Source organism: Macaca mulatta, chromosome 7 (assembly GCF_049350105.2).
Source record: "Macaca mulatta isolate MMU2019108-1 chromosome 7, T2T-MMU8v2.0, whole genome shotgun sequence".
In the NCBI taxonomy this organism is placed as follows: Eukaryota; Metazoa; Chordata; class Mammalia; order Primates; family Cercopithecidae; genus Macaca; species Macaca mulatta.
Window position 1 is genome coordinate 93,137,203 of NC_133412.1, and position 27,780 is coordinate 93,164,982.

The following is a 27,780-nucleotide window of genomic DNA, read 5'->3' on the forward strand; positions in this document are numbered from 1 at the left end:
ATAGGTTCTTAGTCTGTTAAAAAAAATTTTTTTTTTTTGAAACAGGGTCTCACTTTGTGTCCCAGGCTGGAGTGCAGTGGTGCAATCTCGACTCACTGCAGCCTTGACCTCTCGGGTTCAAGTGATCCTCCTGCCTCAGTACCCCACTAAGTAGCTGGGACTACAGGCATGCACCACCACACCCAGCTAATTTTTGTATTTTTTGTAGAGACGGGGTTTCGCCACGTTGCCCCAAGCTGAAAGATGTCTTTTTAAGCCATAATTAGAGGACTCCCTGGCACAATATTCATCATTATTCTTAATAAATACTAATATAATATATAATAGGGAATACATATACAAATATATGTTATATATACAAATATACATGTAATGTGCAAATATTTGAAGTATAAAAATTAAAGGTATATGAAGAAATGATACAACTCTAACTCATAGTAGTTCTCATTTTTTAATCATTTCATCCTATCCACCCTGCTTCCACCTTACTAGAAATTACCTATTCCTATCGACTTTAGAGTTTACCTGCCCCAAATTTCCCAACATTTAGCATCAAATGCTACTTTGTTGTTTCATAATTGATTTATTGTAACCTCTAGAGTCAAAACGTTTCTTGAATGTTTACTATAAACCAGGAATGATGCTAAGCACTTTATATTCATTACGTTGTTTAATCTTCATATTAACCCAAGAATGTAAGCACTTTCATTATAACTATTTTACCAAAAAAAAAAAAAAAAGGAAACAGAGTTATAGAGATTAAGAAATTTGTCTGTTTAGCAAGTGGTAAAGTCAGGATTCAGATCTCAGTTATTATGGTTTGAATGTCCCCTTCAAAGTTCACGTTGAAATTTAATCCCTAAAGTGGCTGAAACTTAATCCTCATTAGAAGCGGGGCCTTCAAAAGGTGACTGGATTATGAGGGCTCTGCCCTCATGAATAAATTAATCTATTCATGGATTAATAGGTTATCATGGGAGGGGAACTAGTGGCTTTAAAGAAAAGGAAAAGAGACTTAAGGATAGCATGTTAGCAGTCTCAGCCTCCTGGCCATGTGATTTCCTGCCATGCCTTGGAACATCACAGGGAGTCCCCTCCAGCGAGAAGTTCAGATGCAACCCAGAGGCAGTCCCTTAACCTTGGACTTCACAGCATCCATAACTGCAAAAAATAAATTTCTTTTTTAAAATAAATTACCCACAGCCTAACCAGCATGGCAAAACCCTGTCTCTACTAAAAATACAAAAATTAGCTGGGTATGGTGGTATGGACTTGTAGTCCCAGTTACTCGGGAAGCTGAGGTGGGAGGATCGATCACTTGAACCTGGGAAGCGGAGGTTGTAGTGAACCAAGACTGTGCCACGGCACTCCAGCCTGAGTGACAGAGTGAGGCCCTGTCTCAAAAACTAAATAAATAAATAAATAACCCAGGCCTGGTGCGATGGCTCACACCTGTAATCCCAGCACTTTTGGAGGCCGAAGCGGTCAGATCTCTTGAAGCCAGGAGTTCGAGACCAGTTTGGCCAACATGGTGAAACCCCATCTCTACTAAAAATACAGAAAAATTAGCCAGGCATGGTGGTGCACACCTGTAATCCCAGCTACTTGGGAGGCTGAGGCAGTAGAATCGCTTGAACCAGGAGGTATAGGTTGCAGTGAGCCAAGATTGCGCCACTATACTCCAGCCTGGGAGACAGAGCAAGACTTTGTCTCCAAAAAATTAATTAAAAAACAAACAAACTAATAATTAAGTGACCCAGTTTCAGGTATTCTGTTATAAGCAACAGAAAACAAACTGAGACAGCAGCCATCCAACTTGAGAGCCCAAACTCAACCACCACATTACACTGCCTCCTATTGTATGATTTCAGAAAACCTTAGAAAGTACAATATTATTTTCAAATTCCCATTAAATATCTATCATCTCTTTATGATATTCTGTATTCCAGGTTTTAATACTCATAACAATCCATTATGAAATTCTCTTCAGCTGGTAACATCAAAAATTTGTGCTCTGTAAAATAACTTTGAAATTGTTTAAAAGTAGATAGATTCCTGGGGCCAGGCGCAATAGGTTACATCTGTAATCCCAACACTTGGTAGATGGAGGCAGAAGGATCACTTGAGCCCAAGAGTTTGAGAGCAGCCTGGACAGCATGGTAAAACAACTGTCTCTACAAAAAATAAAAATAAAAAATTGCCAAGAGTGGTGATGCTTCTGTAGTCCCAGCTACTAAGGTAGGCTGAGATGGGAGAGAGCATGAGCCCAGAAGGTAGAGGTTGTAGTGAGCTGTGTTTACGCCACTGCACTCCAGCCTGGGCAACAGAATGAGACCCTATCTCAAAAAAAAAAAAAAGTAGATTCCTGGGACATACCTTCAGAGATTCTAAATCAGTGGGTGGGACTCAGGAATATGTATTTTAATAAGCACCCTCAGGTACTTCTGGTAGATTTGAGGCTCACCCTTTGGAGAACACGGACTGAATGGCTATCGTTTAAGGATGTTATCACTGAAAGGGTGGTGGGGGTGAGGGATAAAAGACTACACACTGAGTACAGTATACACTGCTCGGGTGATGGGTGCACTAAAATCTCAGAAATCACCACTAAAGAACTTATTCATGTAACCAAATACCACCTGCTCCCTAAAAACCTATTGAAATAAAAAATAAATTTTAAAAAAGGAAAAAAGAGATGTTATCACTGCTGCAGTGAGTAAACTCTTGGAAAAGGTAGCACTCTTTTTTTTATATATACTTTAAGTTCTAGGGTACATGTGCACAACATGCAGGATTGTTACATATGTATACATGTGCCACATTGGTGTGCTGCACCCATCAACTCATCAGCACCCATCAACTCGTCATTTACATCAGGTATAAGTCCCAATGCCATCCCTCCCCCCATCCCCCTCCCCACAATAGGCCCTGGTGTGTGATGTTCCCCTTCCCGTGCCCAAGTAATCTCATTGTTCAATTCCCACCTATGAGTGAGAACATGCAGTGTTTGGTTTTCTATTCTTGCGATAGTTTGCTGAGAATGATGGTTTCCAGCTGCATCCATGTCCCTACAAAGGACATGAACTCATCCTTTTCTACGGCTGCATAGTATTCCATGGTGTACATGTGCCACATTTTCTTAATCCAGTCTGACACTGATGGACATTTGGGTTGATTCCAAGTCTTTGCTATTGTGAATAGTGCCACAATAAACATATGTGTGCATGTGTCTTTATAGCAGCGTGACTTATAATCCTTTGGGTATATACCCAGTAATGGGATGGCTGGGTCATATGGTACTTCTAGTTCTAGATCCTTGAGGAATCACCACACTGTTTTCCACAATGGTTGAACTAGTTTACAATCCCATCAACAGTGTAAAAGTATTCCTATTTCTCCACATCCTCTCCAGCACCTGTTGTTTCTTGACTTTTTAATGATTGCCATTCTAACTGGTGTGAGATGGTATCTCATTGTGGTTTTGATTTGCATTTCTCTGATGGTCAGTGATAATGAGCATTTTTTCATGTGTCTGTTGGCTGTATGAATGTCTTCTTTTGAGAAGTATCTGTTCATATCCTTTGCCCACTTTTTGATGGGGTTGTTTGTTTTTTTCTTGTAAATTTGTTTGAGTTCTTTGTAGGTTCTGGATATTAGTTCTTTGTCAGATGAGTAGATTGCAAAAATTTTCTCCCATTCTGTAGGTTGCCTGTTCACTCTGACAGTAGTTTCTTTTGCTGAAAGGTAGCACTCTTTAAAAATTTCATTTATAATTTAGTCAAAATGAAGAACTGAGAACAGCCATTTTTCTGTACTTAAAAATTAAGCATCTCCTTTGCAAGTTCACATTTGGTTATCCACCCTGGAGAAATATTGTGCTCAAAGGGGCATGTTCAAGGAAGGATGTTCCTTGTAGCACTGGTTATGACAGCAAAACAGTTAGAAACACCCATGTCTATTCAAAGAAGATCATTAAATCATGATACAACTATTCCTTGGTGGTAGGGGTGGTTAATGGGTACAAAAAATCGTTTAAAAAAATGAATAAAACCTACTATTGGATAGCACAATAGGGTGACTATAGTCAATAATGACTTAATTGTACATTTTAAAATAACTGAAAGAGTGTCCATGGATAAAGGTTTCAGGGGATGGTACCCCATTCTCCAGGGTGTGTTTCTTTCACATTGCACATCTATATTAAAACATCTCATGTGCCGGGCGTGGTGGCTCACGCCTGTCATCTCAGGACTTTGGGACACCAAAGCGGGTGGATCACAAGGTCAGGAGTTCAAGACCAGCATGACCAACATGGTGAAACCCTGTCTCTACTAAAATATACAAAAATTAGCCAGGCGTGGTAGCACATGCCTGTAATCCCAGCTACTCAGGAGGCTGAGGCAGGAGAATCACTTGAACCCGGGAGGCGTAGGTTGCAGTGAGCTGAGATCGCGCCATTGCACTCCAGCCTGGGTGACAGAGAGACTCAGTCTCAAATAAAAAAATAAATAAATATCTCATGTACCCCATAAATATATACACCTATTATATACCCACAAAATTTTTTAAAGGATACAACCATTGTATGAGATACTACCCAGTAGTTAAACAGAATGAAGTAAATCTGCATATACTGACATGAAAACATCTCCAATGCATGTGAAATGAAAATAGCCAAGAATAACACCATGTAATATGCTCACATTTCTGTAACATTTCCCCCCTCCCCACAAAAAAGGCAAAATGGAATAATTCTGTATGTGCACATCTTTGCAAGTGAATGAAAAGAAAACAGTCTGGAAAGAGACACACCAAACTGCTAACAGGTTACTCCTAGGAGCAGGATTGAGGGAATTAAGGAAGGAGCTTTTTGATTTTGAATATCCGCAATGTTTTACAAGAAGAATGTGTTCGTGTTTAAAAAATAAAACAGTACCTCTCCACAAAACAATGACAGAGATCCAAGAATAGGTTTCAATTTAGAGGGGAGAAGAGAAAAGTAGGAGACCCCAGCCCCCTAAGGCAGCAAAGTACAGGTTTCAAAGGCTAAATGGATACCACATTGAATGCCTACCCCCAAGTTGAACCTAGGACTCCAGAGACTGGGCCTTCTACATGTTCAACACCTCCTACTCCAACTCTGAGCTACTACTTTCCCCCTTTTAATAGGTCTCAGAACTCTCTCCATTTTAAATTAATATCTCTTGAGTATCCTTTCCTCCGAAAGTTGTAGCAAAGTAGAAGGCTCTCATCAACATCCCCTTTCCTAGCTATTCCTGAAGACGTGTATGCAAATTCCTTGAAATGGTGTTCCTAATCCACAGCTTTGCTGATCACTTTTGGGAAATTGGCAAATAAATAATAAATAAATTTGGAAATTTATTTATAACATCAGGCAATATAATAAACCATACTTGTGGAATTTCAAAGCTTTTAAAATCTTATTAGCTTCCTTCAATTACTGATCTTTTTGATTCTGAATTTCTTTTCTAAACAACTCTCAAGATCCACCTCTTTGAATAAGGTAGAAAAAAAAATCCTCAAGAGAGTGAAGTTCAATAAAGTCTCACCTTTCCTTCAGAACCCACATTCTTTTTTAGTCACATCCCTTGCTCCTTGACACACTGTCTTATTTAGTATCTCATTCAACAAATACCATTGAAAGCTAGGTACTGTTCTAGGCATCGGTTATAGAGCAGTAAACAAAATACACAAAGCCCTGGCTCACTTGGAGCTTACAGTCTAGTGGAGAGAGTCAGATATCCTAAAAATTAAACAAATATATGTTAGGTTGTAATTAGCACTCTGGAAAAAATAAAGCAGAGTAAGAGGTTACAAGTGATGGTGGGAGTGATATTATTTATATCAAGGAAGGCACCACTGCTACTAAGAAGATGACATTTGAACAAAGACCTGAAGGAAGCCAGGGATCGATCACGTTAGCTGGAAGAAGAGTAGACCAGGTAGAGAGAACAGAAGCCTGTAGGGAGAAGGGGGACTGGTATGTTTGAGACAAAGTGGAAAGAGGCCAGAGTGCCTAACAGGACTGAGCAAAGGGAAAAATAGTAGTAGATGAAATCAAAGCACTGGGGTAAGAGACAGATCATATAGAACCTGGTCAAGCCACAGCATTTGAGATGGGGAGCCATTGGAACAAAAATCTAACATGATCTAACTTTCATTTTATTTATTTATTTTTAAATTTATCTTGTTTTTCAGATAGGGTCTTACCATGTTGCCCAGACTGGAGTGCAATGATGCGATCAAGACTTGCTGCAGCCTTGACCCCCTGGGTTCAAGCAATCCTCTCACCTCAGCCTCCTGAGTATCTGAGACCACAGAGGTGCACTACCATGCCTGGCTATTTTTTTTATTTTTTGTAGAGATAAGGTCTCCAATGTTGCCCAGGCTGTTCTTGAACTTCTGGACCCAAGTGACCCTCCTACCTTGACCTCCCAAAGTGCTGGGATTACAGGCCTGAACTACCATGCTTAGCCCTAACTTCCGTTTTAAAGGATCAGTCTGTCTGCTACAGTAGGGTGATCAACTCATTCTTTGCCTGGAGATTTTTTCAGTGTTAGCACTGAAAGTTCCACATCCTAGGACACCCTCCAATCTGAGCAAGAATCTGTCGATCACTCTGGCAGGGGCAAATGGAGAAATGGAGAGATTAGGTAAGAGAGCATTTCCCTAAAAAAAAAAAAGAGAGAGAGAGAGAGAAGAAAAGGAGAAGAAAAACAAGACACAAAGTCTTAGAAATTTGTGTATACTTAGGAAGACAATAGAACCAAAATTTGTTTTTGTCACTCTGGAAAAAAATCCAATTTCTAAAGTCACCCTAGTCAATGATGGGGCATAGTAAATGCTACCCCCAAAATATGGTACCTTGGAAAATGAGAAAACAGCAGAAGCAGGAAAGTCACTCTGACTTTCTTTCCTGCTTTCTCCACTAAAGCAGGCCGTAGAAACTAGAATTTCCCTCACCCTTTCTTCCTTGAAGCAGGCTATACAACTTAGGAAGGTCACTCTCTGACCTTCTCCTTTCCTTCTTCCCTGGAGATTCTCATATGGCAGGTGTCTGACCCTATACCCGGAGGGAAGAAATGTCACACAGGAATGCCAAGAAGAAACTAAACAAACAGGCCTTGCTAAGTTCACCCTCTCCAGTTTATTACCATTAGATCATATGTTTTGTCTTCCAATCATACTTTTGCATGACTATCCATAAAAATAGACATATCTCTTTGTTTCTTTGTGTGATACTGGAAAAACAAACTGTTCTTCCTCTGTTCTCATACCACAACAACAATCAACACAGAAGACTTCTGCAACCAAATGTGTGCAAGCAATCAGTTCCGCAACAGACACCAGCTGGGTGTCCTCCAATTCAATTCCATTCTGAAACCTTTGTCTACCTAGAGACTGTCTCAGAAACCACAGGTTGAAAGCTCAGTCCCATAAGGCTCCCTCTCCTTCCTAACAGTCACAATTCCAGGCTTCTAGAACTTCTGACCCACTGGCTTCAAGTTGGGGTTTCCACAGCCCCTCTTTGGGTTTGATTAATTTGCTAGAGGAGCTCACAGAACTCAAGGCAGCACTTACATTTCCCTGTTTATTATAAAGGATACTTTAAAGGATACAAATAAATAGCCAGATGGAGAGATAACATAGGGTGAGGTCTAGAAATATCCCAAGCACAGGCACTTCTGGTCCCCTGGAGTTGAGGAGTGCCACCCTCCCGGCACATGGATGAGCTCTTCTTCACCTTCCTGTAAGCTTCCATGCATTCAGCTATGCCGAAGCTCTCTGAACCCTGTCCTCTTGGGCCTTTTATGAAGATTGTATTGGATAGGCATGACTGACCATCATGTAGAAATGTGCTTGAACAAAAACAATATGGTTTAACACTAATACGCCAAATGGGGAAACCCAGCAAGGCCTATCTATTTGGATTCTTCTTGGCCTCTGTGTGCAGCATTCCTTCCTCCAGGGTGTGGGACAGAACCCTTTCTGAAATGAGGGTCTTATGACCCACAATCAGAAATGCAGGGGAAGATTAAAGTCCTGCCTTGAGCAGGTGAAAGGAGGGCAAAAGAAGCTCAGAGAGAAACATTCTGCTTCCTGAGGCCTGCTTCTAAGGCCTAACGCACCCCAATATTATAACAAGATCTGATCTATGGAAGCTATGAGCCAGGAACTGTGGATGAAAACCTATGTGTGTGTGTGTGTATATATATGTATATATGTCTACGTGTGTGTATATATATGTATGTATATGTATATACCCTTTTTCTGAGCTAATTTCATTTGAGAGGACAATAAAGATAATAAAGTTTATAGTATATTTAATTTGCTACAATTTTTTTTTTTTTTTTTTGAGATGGAGTCTCGCTCTGTCGCCTAGGCTGGAGTACAGTGGCACAATCTCAGCTCACTGAAACATCCACCTCCCAGGTTCAAGCAATTCTCCTGCCTCAGCCTCCTGAGTAGCTGGAACTACAGGCGCCCGCCCCATGCCCAGTCAATTTTTGTATTTTTAGTAGAGGCAGGGTTTCACTGTGTTGGCCAGGTTGGTCTCGAACTCCTGAGCTCATGATCTGCCCACCTCAGCCTCCCAAAGTGCTGGGATTACAGGCGTGAGCCACCACGCCCCGTCAATTTGCTACAATTTCTTATGCTAGTCAAAGTGCTGATCCCCAATTAAAAGGACTCCTTTTGTTATCAATAATAAGAGACATAATATTCTACATATTTAATCACATTTTTAAAAATCCTTGGTACAGTTCTCAACCCCGATATTGAGAAGTCATCCTAAAGAGAGATATAAAGTCCATGTCATGGTCATATTTGTTGGTACATAGGAATCAAATGGACTCCAGGTAGAATGAGTGCTAACAAATGCTGGGTTCCTGCAGGGTGACCTCCTCAGCAAATAACCACCCTCTTGTCAGCAGTTATTCACCTGAGTGGTGATGAAAATATCTGCCTCAAAATGCTGTGCAAAAGCATTCTGGGACACGTCTCATGTAAACGGTGATTGACTCCAGTATACTTTCTAGTTGCATGATCTGCTATTTCTCCTTATTACATTTTATGTATTCTCAGACTATTTTTCCTAGGGTTTCAGAAATGTTACTGGATCCTATTTCTACACCTTCTTGGAACCCAAATAAAGAAAATAAATCCTACATATTTATATATTACTTCAGGCCATAATCTTAGGTACAAATTAAATTATTCTTTATTCAGATATGGATGCTAATTGCTTAGTCTAATGTGATACAAAACCAAACAACTAGTCATTAGGAAGAGTTCTTTTCTATTTAAAAGGCCTATTTGTTTTCGAATCATGGGAGCTTAAGAAAAAAAAAGGGGTGGCCTATTTTTTTAAATTTGGTTATCATAAATTTCTGCTTTTCAGATAGATTTTATTTTTTGAAAAAAAAAGACTTTCCCATAAAAGTTATGCAGCTTTTATGTTTAGCTTGATAAATCCATTTTCCTGTCATTATGATATGTTAATCTAAACTACAGATATTTAAATTTTTACAAAAGTCTTAGGAATTGATTTGCACAGTTGGCTTTTCTCTTTAGAACAACAGACTAATTTGTCATTTTTTTCCTTAATATTTTTCTTTCTACTATAGCAATTTTAACCATATAGAAAAGCAAAGAGAGGAATATAATGGACATCTATATGCACATTAGCTAGAAATTAACAATTGTCTTTATTTTGCCCTATTTGCTTCATTTGATTTATTTGGTTGAAGTATTTTAAAGTAATTCTAGACTGAGCAATGTGGCTCACGCCTGTAATCCCAGCATTTTGGGAGGCTGAGGCGGGTGAATCGCTTGAGCCCAGGAGTTTGAGACCAGCCTGGCTAACATGGCAAAACTCTGTCTCTGTTAAAAATACAAAACTTAGCTGGGCATGGTGGCGGGTGCCTGTAGGCCCAGCACCTCAGGAGGCTGAAGCGGGGAATTGCTTGAAACCTGGAGGCAGAGGTTGCGGTGAGCTGAGATCACACCACTGCACTCCAGCCTGGGCAACAAAGTGAGACTCCATCTGTAAAAATAAAGTAATTCTAGATAACCTGATGTCTTATCAGAAAACACTGTAGCATGCTTTTTTAAAAGAACTTTTTTTTCTCTCTCTTTTTGAGAAAGGGTCTTACTCTATCACCCAGGCTAGAATACAGTGGCATGATCACAGCTCACGGCAGCCTTGACCTCTCAGGCTCAAGTGATAAATTACCCAGCTAATTTTTGTACTTGTAGAGTCAGGTTTCGCCATGTTGCCCAGGCTGGTCTTGAACTCCTGGGCTCAAGCAATCCTCCTGCCTGAGGATCTGAGTGCTGAGATTACAGGCATGAGCCACCACACCTGCCCTAAAGGACATTTTAAAATCATAAATAGAATATCATTATTTTAAACATAACTAGAATATCATTATTCTAGTAATTATTTTAAACATAACTAGAATACCATTATAATATCTAATAAATAATTCCCTAAAATAACCCAATTTTCAGTCCATATCCACATACCTCCATTTATTGCTGGTTTGTTCAAACCAACATCCAAACATTGCATTTGATTGTTATGCTTCAAATGTCTCCTTTACTCTAGAACAGTCCTAACAATTTTTTTTTCTTATTATAATATGAAGAGAGTAGGCCAATTGTCCTGTCGAAAATTAATTTGCATTTTTCATACTATGTGAGCCTGAATATCTTTTCCATGTACTTATTTATCATATGCAAACTGTTTATTAATATCTTTCATCCACTTATCTATAGAGGTTTTGGTTTTAATTATGAAAATAAATTTGTTGGTTTCTTCCAGGTTTTTTTTGTTTTTGTTTTTGAGACAGAGTCTCACTCTTGTCACCCAGGCTGGAGTGCAGTGGCGCGTTATGGGAAGAGCCTAAAAAAAAAAATTTAATTTTTAATTTTAAAAATTAAAAATAAAGGAGATTAGGACATTGACGCACACCGAGGAAAGACAGCATCCATCTGCAAGCCAAGGAGAGAGGGAGGCAGGCCTTAGAAGAAATCAACCGTGTCAAGACCTTTATCTTGGGCCTCTGGCCGCCAGAATTATGACAAAATAAATTTATTGTTTACAGACAGCTATCCTGTCTGTAGTATGTAATTATAGTAGCCCTAGCAATACATTGTGTGATCTTGAATAAATTAAATTTTTCTAAAGCTCAGTTTCCTCAACTATAAAATGGAGATAAATAACATATGCCTCATGAGGTTGTTGTGAGAATTAAATAATGTATGTAAAGCTCATAGCATAGTAAGAACTAAATAAATTCCGGCTATTATTCTTAGGAAGATTAAATGAGGTTATGCATGTAAAGCATTTAGCTCAGCCTCTAGTACACAAGAAAGTTCTACTAAGTATTAGCTTTTTAAAGAAATTTTCATTTCATAAAGGGTTACATTATATTTTTTCTATCTCCAAAGTATTTCCTTTAAGACCTAGTCTAATTTATTTGTGCCATAATTAAGTCAGATGTAACAGGCTTTGTACCACTGAAACAGTTTAAGCAATCCTATCCAACAAACATTTATCGAGCACCTACATTTTGTTAGATTTATTTCCAACTACTTGATATGCTTTGGTGTTATTATAAATGCTACCTTAAAAAATTTTATTTATAGTTGTTTGAAGCTCTTTTATAAACATGAAATTTATTTCATATGCTATTTTCTATCAGTCTTGCTAGGCTTTGTAGTAAGGTAAAATTTTTATCCTGTAGTTTCTTCTAACTTTTAAAATATTCATAATCAAATTTCACGCAATTAATGAGATTTTGGGTTTTTCCTTTCTAAACTTTACATCTTTTGATGAAAAAAATAAAATGTATCAATTTTCTCTCTCTCTCTCTTTTTTTTTTTCCAGACGGAGTCTCACTCTGTCACCCAGGCTGGAGTTCAGTGGCGCGATCTCGGCTCACTGCAACCTCCGCCTCCCGGGTTCAAGCGACTCTTGTGCCTCAGCCTCCCAAGTAGCTGGGACTACAGGCGCCTGCGACCACGCCTGGTTAATTTTTTACTCTTTTTTTTTTTTTTTTTTAATAGGGACGAGGTTTCGCTATTTTGCTCCGGTTGGTCTATAACAGGTACTATTCTATCCTAACAATATGTTTCTAAATGATACTGGTGCCAAAATCAGGATTACCCAGTGATTTTGTTAATACATGCTTATTGAATCAGAAGGTCTAGGGTGGGGAATTTGCTTAAGTATGCAGTCCCCATACTTGGTGATTCTCATGCAGCCAAACATTTGGGCGCCCCTCACCCAATCTCACCAAGAACCAGAAGACCAATTAGCATTTTCCGTGGGCTTCCTGCCCCATGGTACCCTCTGTTCCCAAAGGGTTTTTGCAGTTTCACGGAACTTTTTCACATTCCACTCGGTGTTTGTTTTTTTTTTTTTTAAGACGAGTCTGTCACCCAGGCTGGAGTGCACTGGCGCGATCTCGGCTCACTGCAAGCTCCGCCTCCCGGGTTCACACCATTCTCTGCCTCAGCCTCAACCATTTATTTTTTAAGACCACTCTGTCACCCAGGCTGGAGAATGGTTCACACCTCATAGAATGGTACTCAGCCTCCCGAGTAGCTGAGACTACAGGCGCCCACCACCACGCCCGGCTAATTTTTTGTTTTTATTTCTTTTTTCAGTAGAGACGGGGTTTCACCGCGTTAGCCACGATGGTCTCGATCTTCTGACCTTGTGATCTGCCCGCCTCGGATTCCAAAGTGCTGGGATTACAGGCGTGAGCCACCGCGCCCGGCCTGGTTGTGTTTTTGTTTTTTGTTTTTTTTTTTTTTCAAAAATGGGCGGGGGAGAGTAGTCTGAATTGGGTTATGAGGTCCCCTCCGGGGTACCTCACCTCAGCCATTGAACTCACTTCGCCGGCCGTGAGTCTGTTCCAAGCTCCGGCAAAGGAGGCATCCGCCGGGCCCCTCCCCGAAGGGCGGGGTCCACGGCATCTCCTGCCCAGTCTGACCTCGCGCGGAGCCCCATTCTCTGGGAACTCACCTCCCCGAAGATCAGGGAGAGCCCTGTTAGGGCCGCCTCTGGCCCTAGTCTCAGACCTTCCCAAGGGACATGGGAGTGGAGTGACAGGACGCACTCAGCTCGTGGCCCCACTGATGAGCTTCCCTCCGCCCTATGGGGAAGGGTGGTCCCACACAGAACTTATAAGACTCCCATACTCAAAGACATTTCTCGTTTATGGTGACTTCCCAGAAGACACAGCGACATGCAAATATTGTAGGGCGTCACACCCCTGTCCCTCACAGTCATCTTCCTGCCAGGGCGCACGCGCGCTGGGTGTTCCCGCGTAGTGACACTGGGCCCGCGATTCCTTGGAGCGGGTTGATGACGTCAGCGTTCGAATTCCATGGCGGCGCGGCGACGACGGAGCACCCGCGGAGGCAGAGCGAGAGGTTCGGAGCTCAGTATTGGGGGAGGGAATGCGGCAGCGAGGAGTCAGAAAAGGAACGATGCCACCTACTGTGACCCCCTTCATCTTCCACCTCCCCATAACCTGCACTTGGCTACCAAACCAGTTTGGGTGCTAAATTTTGTAAATTTAGGTTTTCAGAGCTTTGGGGATGACATAATTGTGCATAAAGCCTTGCAGAGCTGTAACAACTAATATGCCAGTACTATTGTTAATACCTAATGTCATACAATTTACAAAAAGTAATTGTGAGGCACACCATTATTTTATACACAAGAAAGGATAAGCACTGGTGAACTATGATTCACTGCTTATGCCATCCATTCTAAGATGGAGCCCAGTTCCAGAGGGTAAAATGCGAGTCTAGACCTATTGAGATACGGTATTATGTGTATAATGTTCTTAAGTGCATAGGTCCACCCTATAAATTAAGTACTAGTGTACTTCTTTAGAAGTACAGTATTGTACAATGTTCTAATATTGGAGCAAGTGAAGTAGGAAGAGATCAAACACTTCTCCAAGTTTCCACAGATAAAAGCAGCAGAGCTAGGCTCTAAATTAGGCACAGACCCTTGAGCAGTTTACTAACCTTTATCCCATACCGCCTCATGTATGAGTTGGGTATTTGGGGGACATTGGGACACAAGTAAACAAAACAGATAAGCAGGCCTCAGTCTATGAGCTTACAAGACTCCTAGGGCTCCCTTTTATTTTGTTTTATTTCATTTGGCTAGAATAGCAATTTAGGAAGAATTACACAGACTGTTACACAAGGGTAGTGTGGTGACAGTTTTTATTGCCTCTTTGTAAACTTAGAAAATTATCTTAAACCGGCGGGGTGCGGTGGCTCAGGCCTGTAATCCTGCACTTTGGGAGGCCAAGGAGGGCAGATCACTTGAGGTCACGAGTTTGAGACCAGCCTGGCCAACATAGTGAAACCTTGTCTCTACTAAAAATACAAAAATTAGCCGGGCATGGCGGCGAACGCCTGTAATCCAAACTACTTGGGAGGCTGAGGCATGAGAATCACTTGAACCCAGGAGGCAGAGGTTGCAGTGAGCGGAAATCGTACCACTGCACTCCAGCCTGGGCGACAGAGTGAGACTCCACCTTGGAAAAAAAAAAAAAGAAAGAAAAGAGAAAGAATGATCTTAAACCATTTATTTAAAGGATTTTTTTCAATCCTTAAAATCTACACGTTTTCAGGTATACTCATTCTTTGCTCATTTCCAAATTTTGTAGCATTAAATGAAAGCAAAAGAGTTAATAATGGCAACACGGCTCCAGAAGACTCTTCCCCTGCCAAGAAAACTCGCAGATGCCAGAGACAGGGGTCGAAAAAGATGCCTGTGACTGGAGGAAATGCTAATGAGGACAGGACAGAAGACAAGCAAGATGGTACGCCAGGGAGGTCATGGGCCAGCAAGAGGGTTTCTGGTAGGAGTGGATCTGGGGATGATATCTTGTTATTTCAACTCTTATTTCTTCCTTCTTTCAGGATAGAATTAATTTCTCTATCCTTTGGGCATACCACAGCACTAATCTACTGCCTTGAATCTTCATTTTCATGTATTTGAGATGGATTGAGGCCTAAGGAAAGACCAGGATTGGTTGGGAGGACAAAGTTAATTCTCACAAGTTTCTGTTTAACCACAACAGCTGTTTTTGATTCCCATAAAGTAGTACCTATCTGTCTTTCCTCAGAATCTGTGAAGGCCTTGCTGTTAAAGGGCAAAGTTCCTGTGGACCCAGAATGTACAGCCAAGGTGGGGAAGGTAAGACACTCTGGACCGATCTTTAGTCCGTGGATGTCTCAGAGAGCATCCTTTGTTATAAGGACTCCTGTCTGGGATGCTGTTCGTATCATTTCAGGAATCCTCTCCAAAATACGATGAGTGATTAGTTTTCTCTAATGGCAAGAGATAGGAGTGGCAAGGCTTGGGGTTAATAATCAGGGCGTTTTTAAACATGGTGTGTTAGACCATTCTTGCATTGCTATAAAGAAATACCTGAGACTAGGTACTTTATAAGAAAAGAGGTTCCTGGAGGCTGTACAGAAATGATAGCAGTATCTGCTCCTCAAGATACCTTAGGAAGCTTTTACTCATGGCAGAAGGTGAAGAAGGAATAGGCACTTCACATGGCAAAAGCAAGGGCGGGAGAGAGAGAGATTGGAGGAGGTGTCACAGAGAGAGAGTGGGGGAGGTGTCACATGCTTTTAAACTACCAAATGTTGTGTGAATTCACCATCAAGAGGACAGCAGCAAGAGAGTGGTGCTAAACCATTCATGATCGAATCACTTCCCACCAGGCCCCACCTCCAGTACTGAGGATTATAATTCAGTGTGAGATTTGGAAGGAGACAAATATACAAAATATATGACATGCATACCTTCTGTGATTGCCATCAGCTTTCTACACCTCATTCTCTTTTTAAACCAGAAAATGGTATCATTGTTAAAGGAAAAGTGTTTTCTTGTTCTAATGAGAAACTGTACCCTGGAATGGTATGAGTTACTGATGAATGGGGAAAAAAGAAGGCTACCTCTGGAGTAAGTTTTCTATAACTCAGAATCTTTTTTTTTTTTTTTTTTCTCACTCTGTCACCCAGCCTGGAGTACAGTGGTGTGATCTCAGCTCACTGCAACCTCCACTTCCTGGGTTCAAGTAATTCTCTTGCCTCAGCCTCCCAAGTAGCTGTGATTACAGGTACCCACCACCACGCCCAGCCTGGGCTAATTTTTATATTTTTAGTTCAGACGGGGCTTGACCGTGTTGGCCAAGCTCGTCTCGAACTCCTGACCTCAAGTGATCTGCCCACCTCTGCCTCCCAAAATGCTGGGGTTGCAGGCGTGAACCACCATGCCCAGTCTAACTCAGTTAGGATCTTTTGTATTGTTAAAAAAAGGAAGCATGTTTTCATTTATAGTAAGGTTACACCCAGGTTACTGGTAGAACATAGGTTTGCAATTCTTTGCTGGAAGATGAATGTTGATGTTGCTGTAGAATGACAACTTGAGCCATAAGAAAATTTAGAGCCTCATTTAGGATCTCAGGGCTGAACCTATACTAATGTTGATTTTTTCTCTCTCTTTCTAGGCTCATGTGTATTGTGAAGGAAGTAATGTCTATGATGTCATGCTAAATCAGGTAAGAGGTAGAAGAGGTGCAACCATTATATTTATGAGACTGTCTTCTTGAAAATTATTGATGATAGAATCCCAGTGCTCAAATCTTTAAAGTTCTTTTTTTTTTTTTAATTTTGTTTTTTCTTTTTGAGATGGAGTCTCACTTCATCTCCCAGGCTGGAGTACAGTGGCACAATCTCGGCTTACTGTAACCTCTGCCTCCCAGGTTCAAGCAGTTCTCCTGCCTCAGGCTCCCTAGTAGCTGGGGTTACAGCCATGCACCACCACACCCAGCTAATTTTTTGTATTTTAGTAGAGACAAGTTTTGCCATGTTGACCAGGCTGGTCTCGAACTCGTGACCTCAAGTGCTTTACCTGCCTCAGCCTCCCAAAGTGCTCGGATTACAGGTGTGAACCAGCATGCCTTGCCTAAAGTCCTTTATATACACATATAAATATATAAAAATATATATGTATATATAAATATATAATATATACATATATACATATATGTATATATTTATAAACATCACATATATGATATGAATATATATCTCATATATCATGTGATATGTATCATATATATGATATAGGTACATGATATATATCATATATGATATGAATATATCATATATACCTATATCATATGTGATATAAATATATAGTATATCATATATATCATATATGTGACATGAATATATGTCTATATCATATATAAATATATATTATATGTAATTTGTATATATTATATATTTTTATATATGTAATATATAATATATATTTTACACATATATTTATATATAATATATGTATATTTTTATATATATATATTTTTTTTCCAGACAGAGTCTTGCTCTGTCGCCCAGGCTGGAGTGCAGTGTGGCACGATCTTGGCTCACTGCAATCTCCGTCTCCTGGGTTTAAGTGATTCTCCTGTCTCAGCCTTCCAAGTAGCTGGGATTACAAGTGCCCACCACCATGCCCAGCTAATTTTTGCATTTTTAATAGAGATGGGGGTTTCACTATGTTGGCCAGGCTGGTCTCGAACCCTTGACCTCAGGTGATCCACCTGCCTTGGCCTCCCAATGCTGGGATTACAGGCGTGAGCCACCGTGCCCTGCCTTCTCTAAGAATTTTATTTTATTTTATTTTATTATTTTTTTTTTGAGACGGAGTCTCGCTCTGTCGCCGGGGCTGGAGTGCAGTGGCCGGATCTCAGCTCACTGCACTGCAAGCTCCGCCTCCCGGGTTTACGCCATTCTCCTGCCTCAGCCTCCCAAGTAACTGGGATTACAGGCGCCCGCCACCTCGCCCGGCTAGTTTTTTGTATTTTTTAGTAGAGACGGGGTTTCACCGTGTTAGCCAGGATGGTCTCGATCTCCTGACCTCGTGATCCACCCATCTCGGCCTCCCAAAGTGCTGGGATTACAGGCTTGAGCCACCGCGCCCGGCCTCTCTAAGAATTTTCTAAGTGTATGGCTTATAAAAAACTTTTATAATTGTTAACTCTGTGTTCGTATCCTTTTGCACTTTTTTTTTTTAAGAGACAGGATCTTGTTCTGTTACCCAGGCTGGAGTGCAGTTGGTGCACTCAAAGCCCACGGCAACCTTGAACTTCTGGGCTCCAGCAATCCTCCCACCTAAGCTTCCTGAGTAGCTAGGACTTCAGGCACATGCCACGAAGCCTGACTAATTTTTAAATTTTTTATGGAGATGAGAATCTCACTATGTTGAATATATGGTCTTGAATTCTTGGCCTCAAATGATCCTCCTGCCTTGTCCTCATGAGGCACTGGAATTACAGGGATGAGCCATTGGGACAAGCTGTTTTGCACATTTTCTAAAAAGGTGTTGGTCCTTTTCTTACTGGTTTCAAGGAACTTTATATAATATGGAGAATAGCCGTTTGTCTGTAACATAAATCGCTTATATGTTTTCCAGATTTGTCATTTACCTTTTGGTTTTCTTTGTAGTACACTTTTTGCCCATTTTTTCTATAGTTAAATTTATTAATTTTTCATTTAAAAAAAATTTTTTTTTTTTTTTTAAGAGACAGTGCCTTGCTATGTTGCTCAGGCTGGCCTGGCCTTGAACTTGTGGCCTCATGTGATCCTCCAACCTCAGCCTCCCAAGTAGCTGGGACTACATGCATCTGTCCCCAAGCCCAGCTTTCTTTTTAATCAAACTTTTTCTCTTGTTTATCTTTGTGTTTTGAGTAGATAATACATTTGCCTCATTAATATATTTCCTGGATATGACTTCATATTTGAATTTACTGATCCAACATACGTAATTTTAACAACTAACTAGTATTTCTTTGTTACTATTTCTTCTACTTAAAATACCACAGGCAGATAGAAAATACCTTAAGGTTGGCTGGGCACAGTGGCTCATGCCTATAATTCCAATACTTTGGGAGGCTGAGGTGGGCAGATCACCTGATGTCGGGAGTTCGAGACCAGCCTGACCAACATGGAGAAATCCCATCTCTACTAAAAATACAGAATTAGGTGTGGTGGCACATGCCTGTAATCCCAGCTACTTGGGAGCTTGAGGCACAAGAATCGCTTGAACCCGGGAGGCAGAGGTTGCAGTGAGCCAAGATCGCACCATGGCACTCCAGTCTGGGCAACAAGAGCAAAACTCCATCTCAAAAAAGGAAAATACCTTAAGGTGGCCAGGTTTGGTGGCTCATGCCTGTCATCATAGCACTTTCGGAGGCTAAGGCTGGAGAATCACTTCAGGTCAGGAGTTCAAGATTAGCCTGGGCAACATGGTGAAATCTTGTCTCTACAAAAAAATACAAAAACACCTGGGCATGGGCCAGCTACTTTGGAGGCTGAGGTGGGAGGATTGCTTGAGCCTGGGAGGTTGATGCTGCAGTGAGCTGTGATTGAGCCATTGCACTTCAGCCTGGGTGACAGAGGGAAACCCTGTCTCAAAAAAACAAAAACAAAAACGATATACATTTTTTAAAGGAAAAGAAAATATCAAGCCAGGCGTGGTGGCTCATGCCTGTAATCCCAGCACTTTGGGAGGCCGAGGCAGGCAGATCACTTGAGTCAGGAGTTCAAGACCAGCCTAGCCAACATGTTGAAACTCCGTCTCTAAAAATACAAAATTAGTCTGGCTCGGTGGCGTGCACCTGTAATCCCAGCTACTAGGAAGACTGAGGCACGAGAAATTGCTTGAACCTGGGACACGGAGGTAGCAGTGAGCGGAGATTGTACCACTGCACTCCAGCCTGGGCGACAGAGCAAGACTCCGTCTCCAAAAAAAAAAAAAAAATTATCTTAGGCTCCTTTTTGTTCTAACATCTAATGACCTTTTTTTTTCACCAGTGGGCTAAGGTCATACAGTGGCTTTAGAATGTGAGCAAGCAGGAGATAGAAGTAGGAAGAGGCAGCATGCTTAACAAAGAAGAATGCCTCCATATCCAGCGCTTAGCCATACAACACCAGCTGCTGTGCCTTATCATGGACTTCTCTCTCTCTTCACTCTGAGTGATTTACTTACAGATAACTCTTTTTAGATACTGGCCATATTCTCTCTCAGTATCTCCAAGTCAGGTCAGGTTAGGTATGGGACAGATGAGGCAGTGGTTTTGCATATCCCTTGTCCCCTCCCAGTATTGCACTGCTCTCAGCTCATTGTCAAATTTCTGCAACTGACAAACAAAAGTTGTGAGTAGGACTGTCAAGGAGTAAGTCATTTAACAGTTGAGCGTAACAGTTTTAGACCTTTGGAGCATCAAAATTGTTTTCATTTGGGAAATAATTATTGGGAGTGGATTGGGAGCTGGAAAACACAGCTTAGAAAATATCTAAATAGGGAGCTGAGGCAGGAAAAAACAGGAGGAGCCATTCAATGTAGGATATTTGAGGTTGGATAGAGGGTTTAGGAAGCTTCTAGGCTCCCATTTTAATTCCTAAGAATCCAAAGTTTAATGTATAAGCCCTATTTCTTCTTTATATCCTTAATCAACTGGCACCTGTGATGAGGGATGAGTTATTGGTTTATGTGCTTTCCATTTGCAAAACTCTGCTTTTTGTTTTTGTTTTTGTGTTCACTCAACATAGACCAATCTCCAGTTCAACAACAACAAGTACTATCTGATTCAGCTATTAGAAGATGATGCCCAGAGGAACTTCAGTGTTTGGATGAGATGGGGCCGAGGTAATGATTTTTATTGAGATTTTATGAGTTGGCATTCAGAAAGTCAGAAGTAGCTTAGTGGGTGGCCAAAGGATTCTCTGGGTTTAAATTGGGTCAGTAGAGGCTCTGAAGTCTAGGAGAGGCTTAGGAACAAGTTGAGCATCTTGAAATTGGGGAATGGCAGGCATCCTCCTTAGAGTTCCCACTGGAAAAACTAAGAGCAGCCCATTGAGGCTGAAAACTCTTCTATAGTTGAACTGCTAGTAGTGCTCATAGACTATCGCTGTTAGCAGGTAACTTGCATCAACATGATTAGTTCCCTAAATCCTTTCACCTTTCCCTTCTCCCTTTCCTGCCTGTTTGTCAGATGTTAAACAGAGAGACCTTGGAGAGCTGGCCTGTTACTATTAGGAAATTATCTTACGTGTGGCATTTACTTTGCAGTTGGGAAAATGGGACAGCACAGCCTGGTGGCTTGTTCAGGCAATCTCAACAAGGCCAAGGAAATCTTTGAGAAGAAGTGAGTGCTAAAAAGTGACTACAAGAAAATATACCCTCTTCTTAGATGTATCTACTCTAAGAATTTTGATTTAGACAGAGTTTCGCTCTTGTTGGCCCAGGCTGGAGTGCAATGGCACAACTTCAGCTCACTGCAACCTCCACCTCCTGGGTTTAAGCAATTCTCCTGCCTCGGCATCCCGAGTAGCTGGGATTACAGGTGCCCACCACCACACCCAGCTAATTTTTGTATTTTTTAATAGAGATGGGGTTTCGCAATGTAGGCCAGGCTGGTCTCAAACCCCTGACCTCAGGTGATCCACCTGCCTTGGCCTCCCAAAGTACTGGGAATATAGGCATGAGCCACCGTGCCCTGCCTTCTCTAAGAATTTTATAAGTGTGTGGCTTATAAAAAGCTTTTCCTTTTATAGGTGTGATTTGGCCTAAATGTTAATGTCTTTTCACCCTGACATTCTGTGGTCGAAACACCAAACTGCATCCTTAGTGATTAAATCAAACTAGAACTTTGAAAGTCACTAAAAACAGAATAATATATTTAACACATGGCTGACAAATTTAGGAAATTTGGGATAAGTGGAGACTATCATAGGGTAGAGAATATTCAGCTAGGGGCTGAGCACGGTGGCTCATGCCTTAAATCCCAGCACTTTGGGAGGCTGAGGCAGGAGCATTGCTTAAAGCTAGGAGTTTGAGACCAGCCTGGGCAACAAAGCGAGACCCCTGACTCTCCCCAAAAAAAAGAAAGAAAGAAAGAAAAAAGAATATTCAGTTAGTTTTTAAAACTTTAACTCTGATATAGATGAAGAACTTTCTGGAGAATTTAGGAACATGTTTCTTTCAGGGAAAGGGATTAGATGGATATCTTTTGTTTAAAATCTCAGTGGCTTTTGTGGTGTTTGGGAAGGACAAGCATTGTTTTTCCCCATTTTTTAAATTCCATTTGTCTCCAGAGCTTTTTTATCCATTTAGTGTCTTCACTTAGAATTAGACTAATTTTGATTTATGGAAAGGTGACGAGTAAAGGAGCTCAGTGGTGGAAAATAAATTATTTGGAGATTTTCTGTCTAAAGAAACAGTTGTAAGTCCTTCTTCATAGTAGACCTTTATTTGTAAGGTTTTCTTACACTTTGGACTCTACAGATTCCTTGACAAAACAAAAAACAATTGGGAAGATCGAGAAAAGTTTGAGAAGGTGCCTGGAAAATATGATATGCTACAGATGGACTATGCCACCAATACTCAGGTAACTCTCACTATACTTTTCGGAGGAAACCCATCTTCTTTTTTTATTTTATTTTATTTTTTAGAGGCAAAATTGTGCTCTGTTGCCCAGGCTGGAGTGCAGTGGCACAATCATGGCTTACTGCAGCCTCAAGATCCCTAGGTTCAAGTGATCCTCCTACCTCAGCCTCCTCAGTATCAGGGACTACAGGCACGTGCCACTCTGCCCAGCTGATTTTTTTTTTTTTGTAAAGATAAGGTTTCACTATGTTGCCTAGGCTGGTCTCAAATTCCTGTGCTCAAGCAGTCCTCCTGTCTTGGCCTCCCAAAGTCCTGAGATTACAGGCATGAGGCACCACACCTACTCCTGTTTCTTCTTACTCAGGATAAAGCAGAATAGCTTAGATCATTCCTAGACTGGGACAGGCCAGGATATCTTGAATCCTTTCTACTTCTCACCTCAGGGGTGTTCTCACTGATCTTTGTAATCCCGATCAGTGAGAACAGTAAGAATGAGTAAGAATGAGAACAGTAAGAATGAGAATAGAATGTGCCTTTCTACTCTCGGCTGTTATTTACTAAGGTTCTTTTTTTTTTTGAGATGGAGTTTCATTCTTGTTGCCCAGGTTGGAGTGTAATGGCTCAGTCTTGGCTCACTGCAACCTCCAGCTCCTGGGTTCAAGCGATTCTCCTGCCTCTGCCTCTCAAGTAGCTGGGATTACAGGTGCCTGCCACCATGCCCGGCTAATGTGTTTTGTATTTTTAGTAGAGACGGGGTTTCACCATGTTGGCCAGTCTGGTCTTGAACTCGTGACCTTGGGTGATCCACCCGCCTCAGCTTCCCAAAGTGCTGGGATTACAGACCTGAGCTACCACGCCGGGCCTACTAAGGTTCTTATAAAATCTTAGGCCCTATTTCCAGAAGTTTATTGTTAGAACCAAGAGAGGAGTAATAAAAAATCAAACTGATTAAACAATTACATTTAAATTTCTCTTCACTTCTGGATATATACCACCATAAAAAAATTAATTTAGATAAACTGAGGTATACCAGGATTCTGAAAGTGTCCTGAAACAGTCACATATCCAAAAAAATGGAGAAGTTTTAGTCTTTTTTAAGATGGGAAGATCTGAGCCATAATAGCTATCTTTATACACTGACATAATGAGGAAAGCCTTTTTTTCCTAGACTTATTCTGAGTTGTAAAATGTGGGAGGCAGAACTAGTATGGTTAACCCTCTGTATCTATGGATTCAATGAACTGAGGATCAAAAATATTTGAAAAAAGAAATTGCTTCTGTACCGAACCTGTACAGCCTTTTTTTCCTTGCTTGTCATTATTTCCTAGACAATGCAATATAAAAACTTCACAAAGCATTTACATTGTATAATATTGAGTGTTATAAGGAATCTAGAGATGATTTCTTAGATTTTCTTTTGTTTGTTTGTTTTTTGCTATAGGATGAAGAGGAAACAAAGAAAGAGGAATCTCTTAAATCTCCCTTGAAGCCAGAGTCACAGCTAGATCTTCGGGTACAGGAGTTAATAAAGTTAATCTGTAATGTTCAGGCCATGGAAGAAATGATGATGGAAATGAAGTATAATACCAAGAAAGCCCCACTTGGTAGGACTTCACATTTTCTTCTGCATTCTCTCCTCATAATTCCTAGTTCCTTTAATGGATATTTTATTATCATTATGATTTAAAGCTTGCTGATAGTACTGAATGAAGAAAATGGGGTTTGGGGTGACAGGTTGTATGGAGGGAGGAGGAACTATTTTGAAAGTTGAGGCTGGGTGTGGTGGGTCATGCCTATAATCCCAACACTTATAGGGAGGCCAAGGCAGGTGAATTGCTTGAGCCCAGGAGTTTGAAACCAGCCTGGGCAACATGGCGAGACCCCATCTCTACTAAAAATAGAAAAATTAGCCAGGCATGGTGGTGTGTGCCTGTGATCCAGCTACTTGGGAAGCTGAGGTGGGAGGATCACCCAAGCCCGGGAAGTTGAGCTGCATTAAGCTGTGTTCATGTCACGGCACTCAGCCTGGGCAACAGGAGTGAGACCCCATCCCAAAAAAAGAAAAAAAAAAAAGTTGAAAGGTGAAAGTCTTTTTTAGGCAAGGACGTAAGTACAGTTCACTAGCTGGGATCCTCGTTTGGAGTCTGATCTCTGACTGGGCCTGCAGGGAAGCTGACAGTGGCACAAATCAAGGCAGGTTACCAGTCTCTTAAGAAGATTGAGGATTGTATTCGGGCTGGCCAGCATGGACGACCTCTCATGGAAGCATGCAATGAATTCTACACCAGGATTCCGCATGACTTTGGGTAAGGCCTGTGCTGTTACTTCACTTTGTTCTTCTACCTATACATATCCCCTGTATCTATCAGCAGCAGCTATAATCTTCTGAATCTTTTATTCCTAAGAAAATGATCATCTTGAATACATACAGAAACAAAATGATACATAGGTAGCCTATTTAATCAGCTTACAAATAGGGGATGCAATCTCCTGGCTTGACCACAGCCATATTCTCTGACAAAGTGGAAGTTACCAACCCAAGAGAGAATGGGTCTAGCTATCCAACCACCAAGTAAAACACCTTCAGGCACATCACCCCCTTTTCCTATCTGAGGTGACTAAAACCACACAAACACCATTTCTGTGAACTCAAGTGATATTAGATAGACAAAATAACATTTTACATTTGTTGATTCTGTTTTCTGGTTTTCATCCTATTTCTATTTCTTTTATTGCTTTATAGAGCCCTGTGACCTAGAAATAACCCTGACTGGTCAACAGGTCTACTGAGATAGAACTATATCCAAACTGTTCCTTGTTGATATTGATATAATTTTAAAATGATTTGATAAAAAAAGAATTCTAACTCTAGTCTCAAAAGTCAAAATCCACGTAGTTCATCTTATACCGAGTATATATTTAATATTTTATATATTTGGAAGTTAAGATCTCTTTACAGATCTCTTTCTCTCTCAAATGGAAAACCTGTTTCTCATACCTGTTTTCTAAAGGACCCATCTGTCATTTTCTATTTTTAGTCATGTGCCTTTTAGCCACATGTCAGAAAGCTCATTATGGGTTATATCTCTGTTCTTAGACTCCGTACTCCTCCACTAATCCGGACACAGAAGGAACTGTCAGAAAAAATACAATTACTAGAGGTGAGATATGTATGAATTGAGAAGTATTATATCTCTTATACCAGTTTCCTCCCACATTAATTCTATATCTCATCTCAGGCTTTGGGAGACATTGAAATTGCTATTAAGCTGGTGAAAACAGAGCTACAAAGCCCAGAACACCCATTGGACCAACACTATAGAAACCTACATTGTGCCTTGCGCCCTCTTGACCATGAAAGTTATGAGTTCAAAGTAAGAAAAATGATCATTTATTTTCATACTCTTGCACCCTTAAGACCACCTCCCCCATCCCACTGATCTCTAACTACTTCTGGTCAAGAGCAAATTGTCAATTAGGGCAGACTTTTTATGTACTAGGGATTTGGGAAGGCCAAGCTTTTCCTAGCTGCCTTGTAAGACTGTTTGGGAGCAGAAAGGTGTGCCAAGTTATATCAGAATCCCCAAATTCTTCAGTTCAGCTCAGTCTCTTGTAGAGTCCACATTGGCCTTTTTGTCTTATTTTTCACAGGTTATTTCCCAGTACCTACAATCTACCCATGCTCCCACACACAGCGACTATACCATGACCTTGCTGGATTTGTTTGAAGTAGAGAAGGAGGGTGAGAAAGAAGCCTTCAGAGAGGACCTTCATAACAGGTCTGAGTCTAACTTTGGGTTTGGAAAGACACTCCTTGCCCAAAAGTGCAGCTATAGAACTTATAAGAGGGAGTCGGAGGAAGGTGTCAGCTTTTTTATGCTTATGACCTATCTGTGCAGAACAACAGAGTACAATAATACTGGCTTTTCCTTAGGATGCTTCTATGGCATGGTTCCAGGCTGAGTAACTGGGTGGGAATCTTGAGCCATGGGCTTCGAATTGCCCCACCTGAAGCTCCCATCACAGGTTACATGGTGAGTGAAATTGAACTGTTAGGTGCACAGGGGAAAAGGATACAGTAATGTTCCCAGTGCTTTTTTTCCTAGATTAGGATTAGGTGGTTCGCCTCCCCAAGAGTTAAGCCAGCTCACTGATAACCTTGTCATCTCTTACTGTGTCCCTCTTTCTTTAAATTCCTGAAGATACCTCACCTTTCCCTCAGAAGGCAGAAATTCACAGGTGCTTCTACCCTCTCTAGAACAGAATTGTGAGGGGAAATGGAGAAGGGTCTATATTGTGTTTAAGGGAATGGAAAAACAGGGTCAGTGGTATGCACTTTCTCTCTAACACATTGGGTTAGAAGCTGACCTTGGTATTCATTTATATATTTCAGTTTGGGAAAGGAATCTACTTTGCTGACATGTCTTCCAAGAGTGCCAATTACTGCTTTGCCTCTCACCTAAAGAATATAGGACTGCTGCTCTTATCAGAGGTGAGGCAAGAGTATGTCTGTGATCTCTAGTTTATTCCAGTTTTTTTCCAATGAGAAAAGTTTGACCCCAGAACCAAGAAGTTTACCTGGGATAACTTGAGAGAGGACCAAGTACAATTTTTAGTACATTGGATTCCTCTGCTGGAGTAGGGGAAAAAAAGTACTGATGGGATTTTCTGTTTGGCTTTGGAGCCATCTAATTCTTAGTAGGATATGGGAATTCAAAGGTTTTTTGCTTTGCAGGTAGCTCTAGGTCAGTGTAATGAACTACTAGAGGCCAATCCTAAGGCCGAAGGATTGCTTCAAGGTAAACACAGCACCAAAGGGCTGGGCAAGATGGCTCCCAGTTCTGCCCACTTCGTCACCCTGTAAGTACTCAGAACCAGAAGGGCTAGAAGACTCCTTTTGGCTGGATAAGACTATGTTCTCTAGTCCAGCTTCTGAACCAGAGACTGATGTTGACACACTTTTTTTCCATTTGGCAGGAATGGGAGTACAGTGCCATTAGGACCAGCAAGTGACACAGGAATTCTGAATCCAGATGGTTATACCCTCAACTACAATGAATATATTGTCTATAACCCCAACCAGGTCCGTATGCGGTACCTGTTAAAGGTTCAGTTTAATTTCCTGCAGCTGTGGTGAATGTTGATATTAAATAAACCAGAGATCTGATCTTCAAGCAAGAAAATAAGCAGTGGTATACTTGTGAATTTTGAGATATTTTATGTAAATAAAAACTGTACAAGTCTACCACTGG

General features: G+C 41.0%; 1 protein-coding gene across 3 annotated transcripts; it reads left to right on the plus strand.

Annotated features, from left to right (window-relative positions):
- The first annotated feature begins 13,404 nt into the window (after window positions 1-13,404).
- On the plus strand, window positions 13,405-27,773 carry PARP2 (poly(ADP-ribose) polymerase 2). Of its 3 annotated transcripts, none has more exons than NM_001257438.1 (16): window positions 13,405-13,467; window positions 14,727-14,882; window positions 15,189-15,259; window positions 16,584-16,634; window positions 20,692-20,788; window positions 21,212-21,287; window positions 22,427-22,529; window positions 23,970-24,132; window positions 24,696-24,834; window positions 25,626-25,689; window positions 25,768-25,902; window positions 26,180-26,307; window positions 26,463-26,562; window positions 26,922-27,020; window positions 27,264-27,388; window positions 27,506-27,773. In NM_001257438.1, exons 1-16 carry the CDS (start codon window positions 13,422-13,424, stop codon window positions 27,663-27,665), a joined length of 1,713 nt encoding a protein of 570 aa, NP_001244367.1. In that variant the 5' UTR covers window positions 13,405-13,421; the 3' UTR covers window positions 27,666-27,773. The 3 variants fall into 3 exon arrangements, with proteins under 3 accessions (NP_001244367.1, XP_077794034.1, XP_077794033.1); XM_077937908.1 differs by having other exon boundaries at window positions 13,415-13,467; window positions 14,727-15,009; window positions 15,144-15,259; XM_077937907.1 differs by having other exon boundaries at window positions 13,415-13,467; window positions 14,727-14,921.
- The last annotated feature ends 7 nt before the right edge of the window (window positions 27,774-27,780 follow it).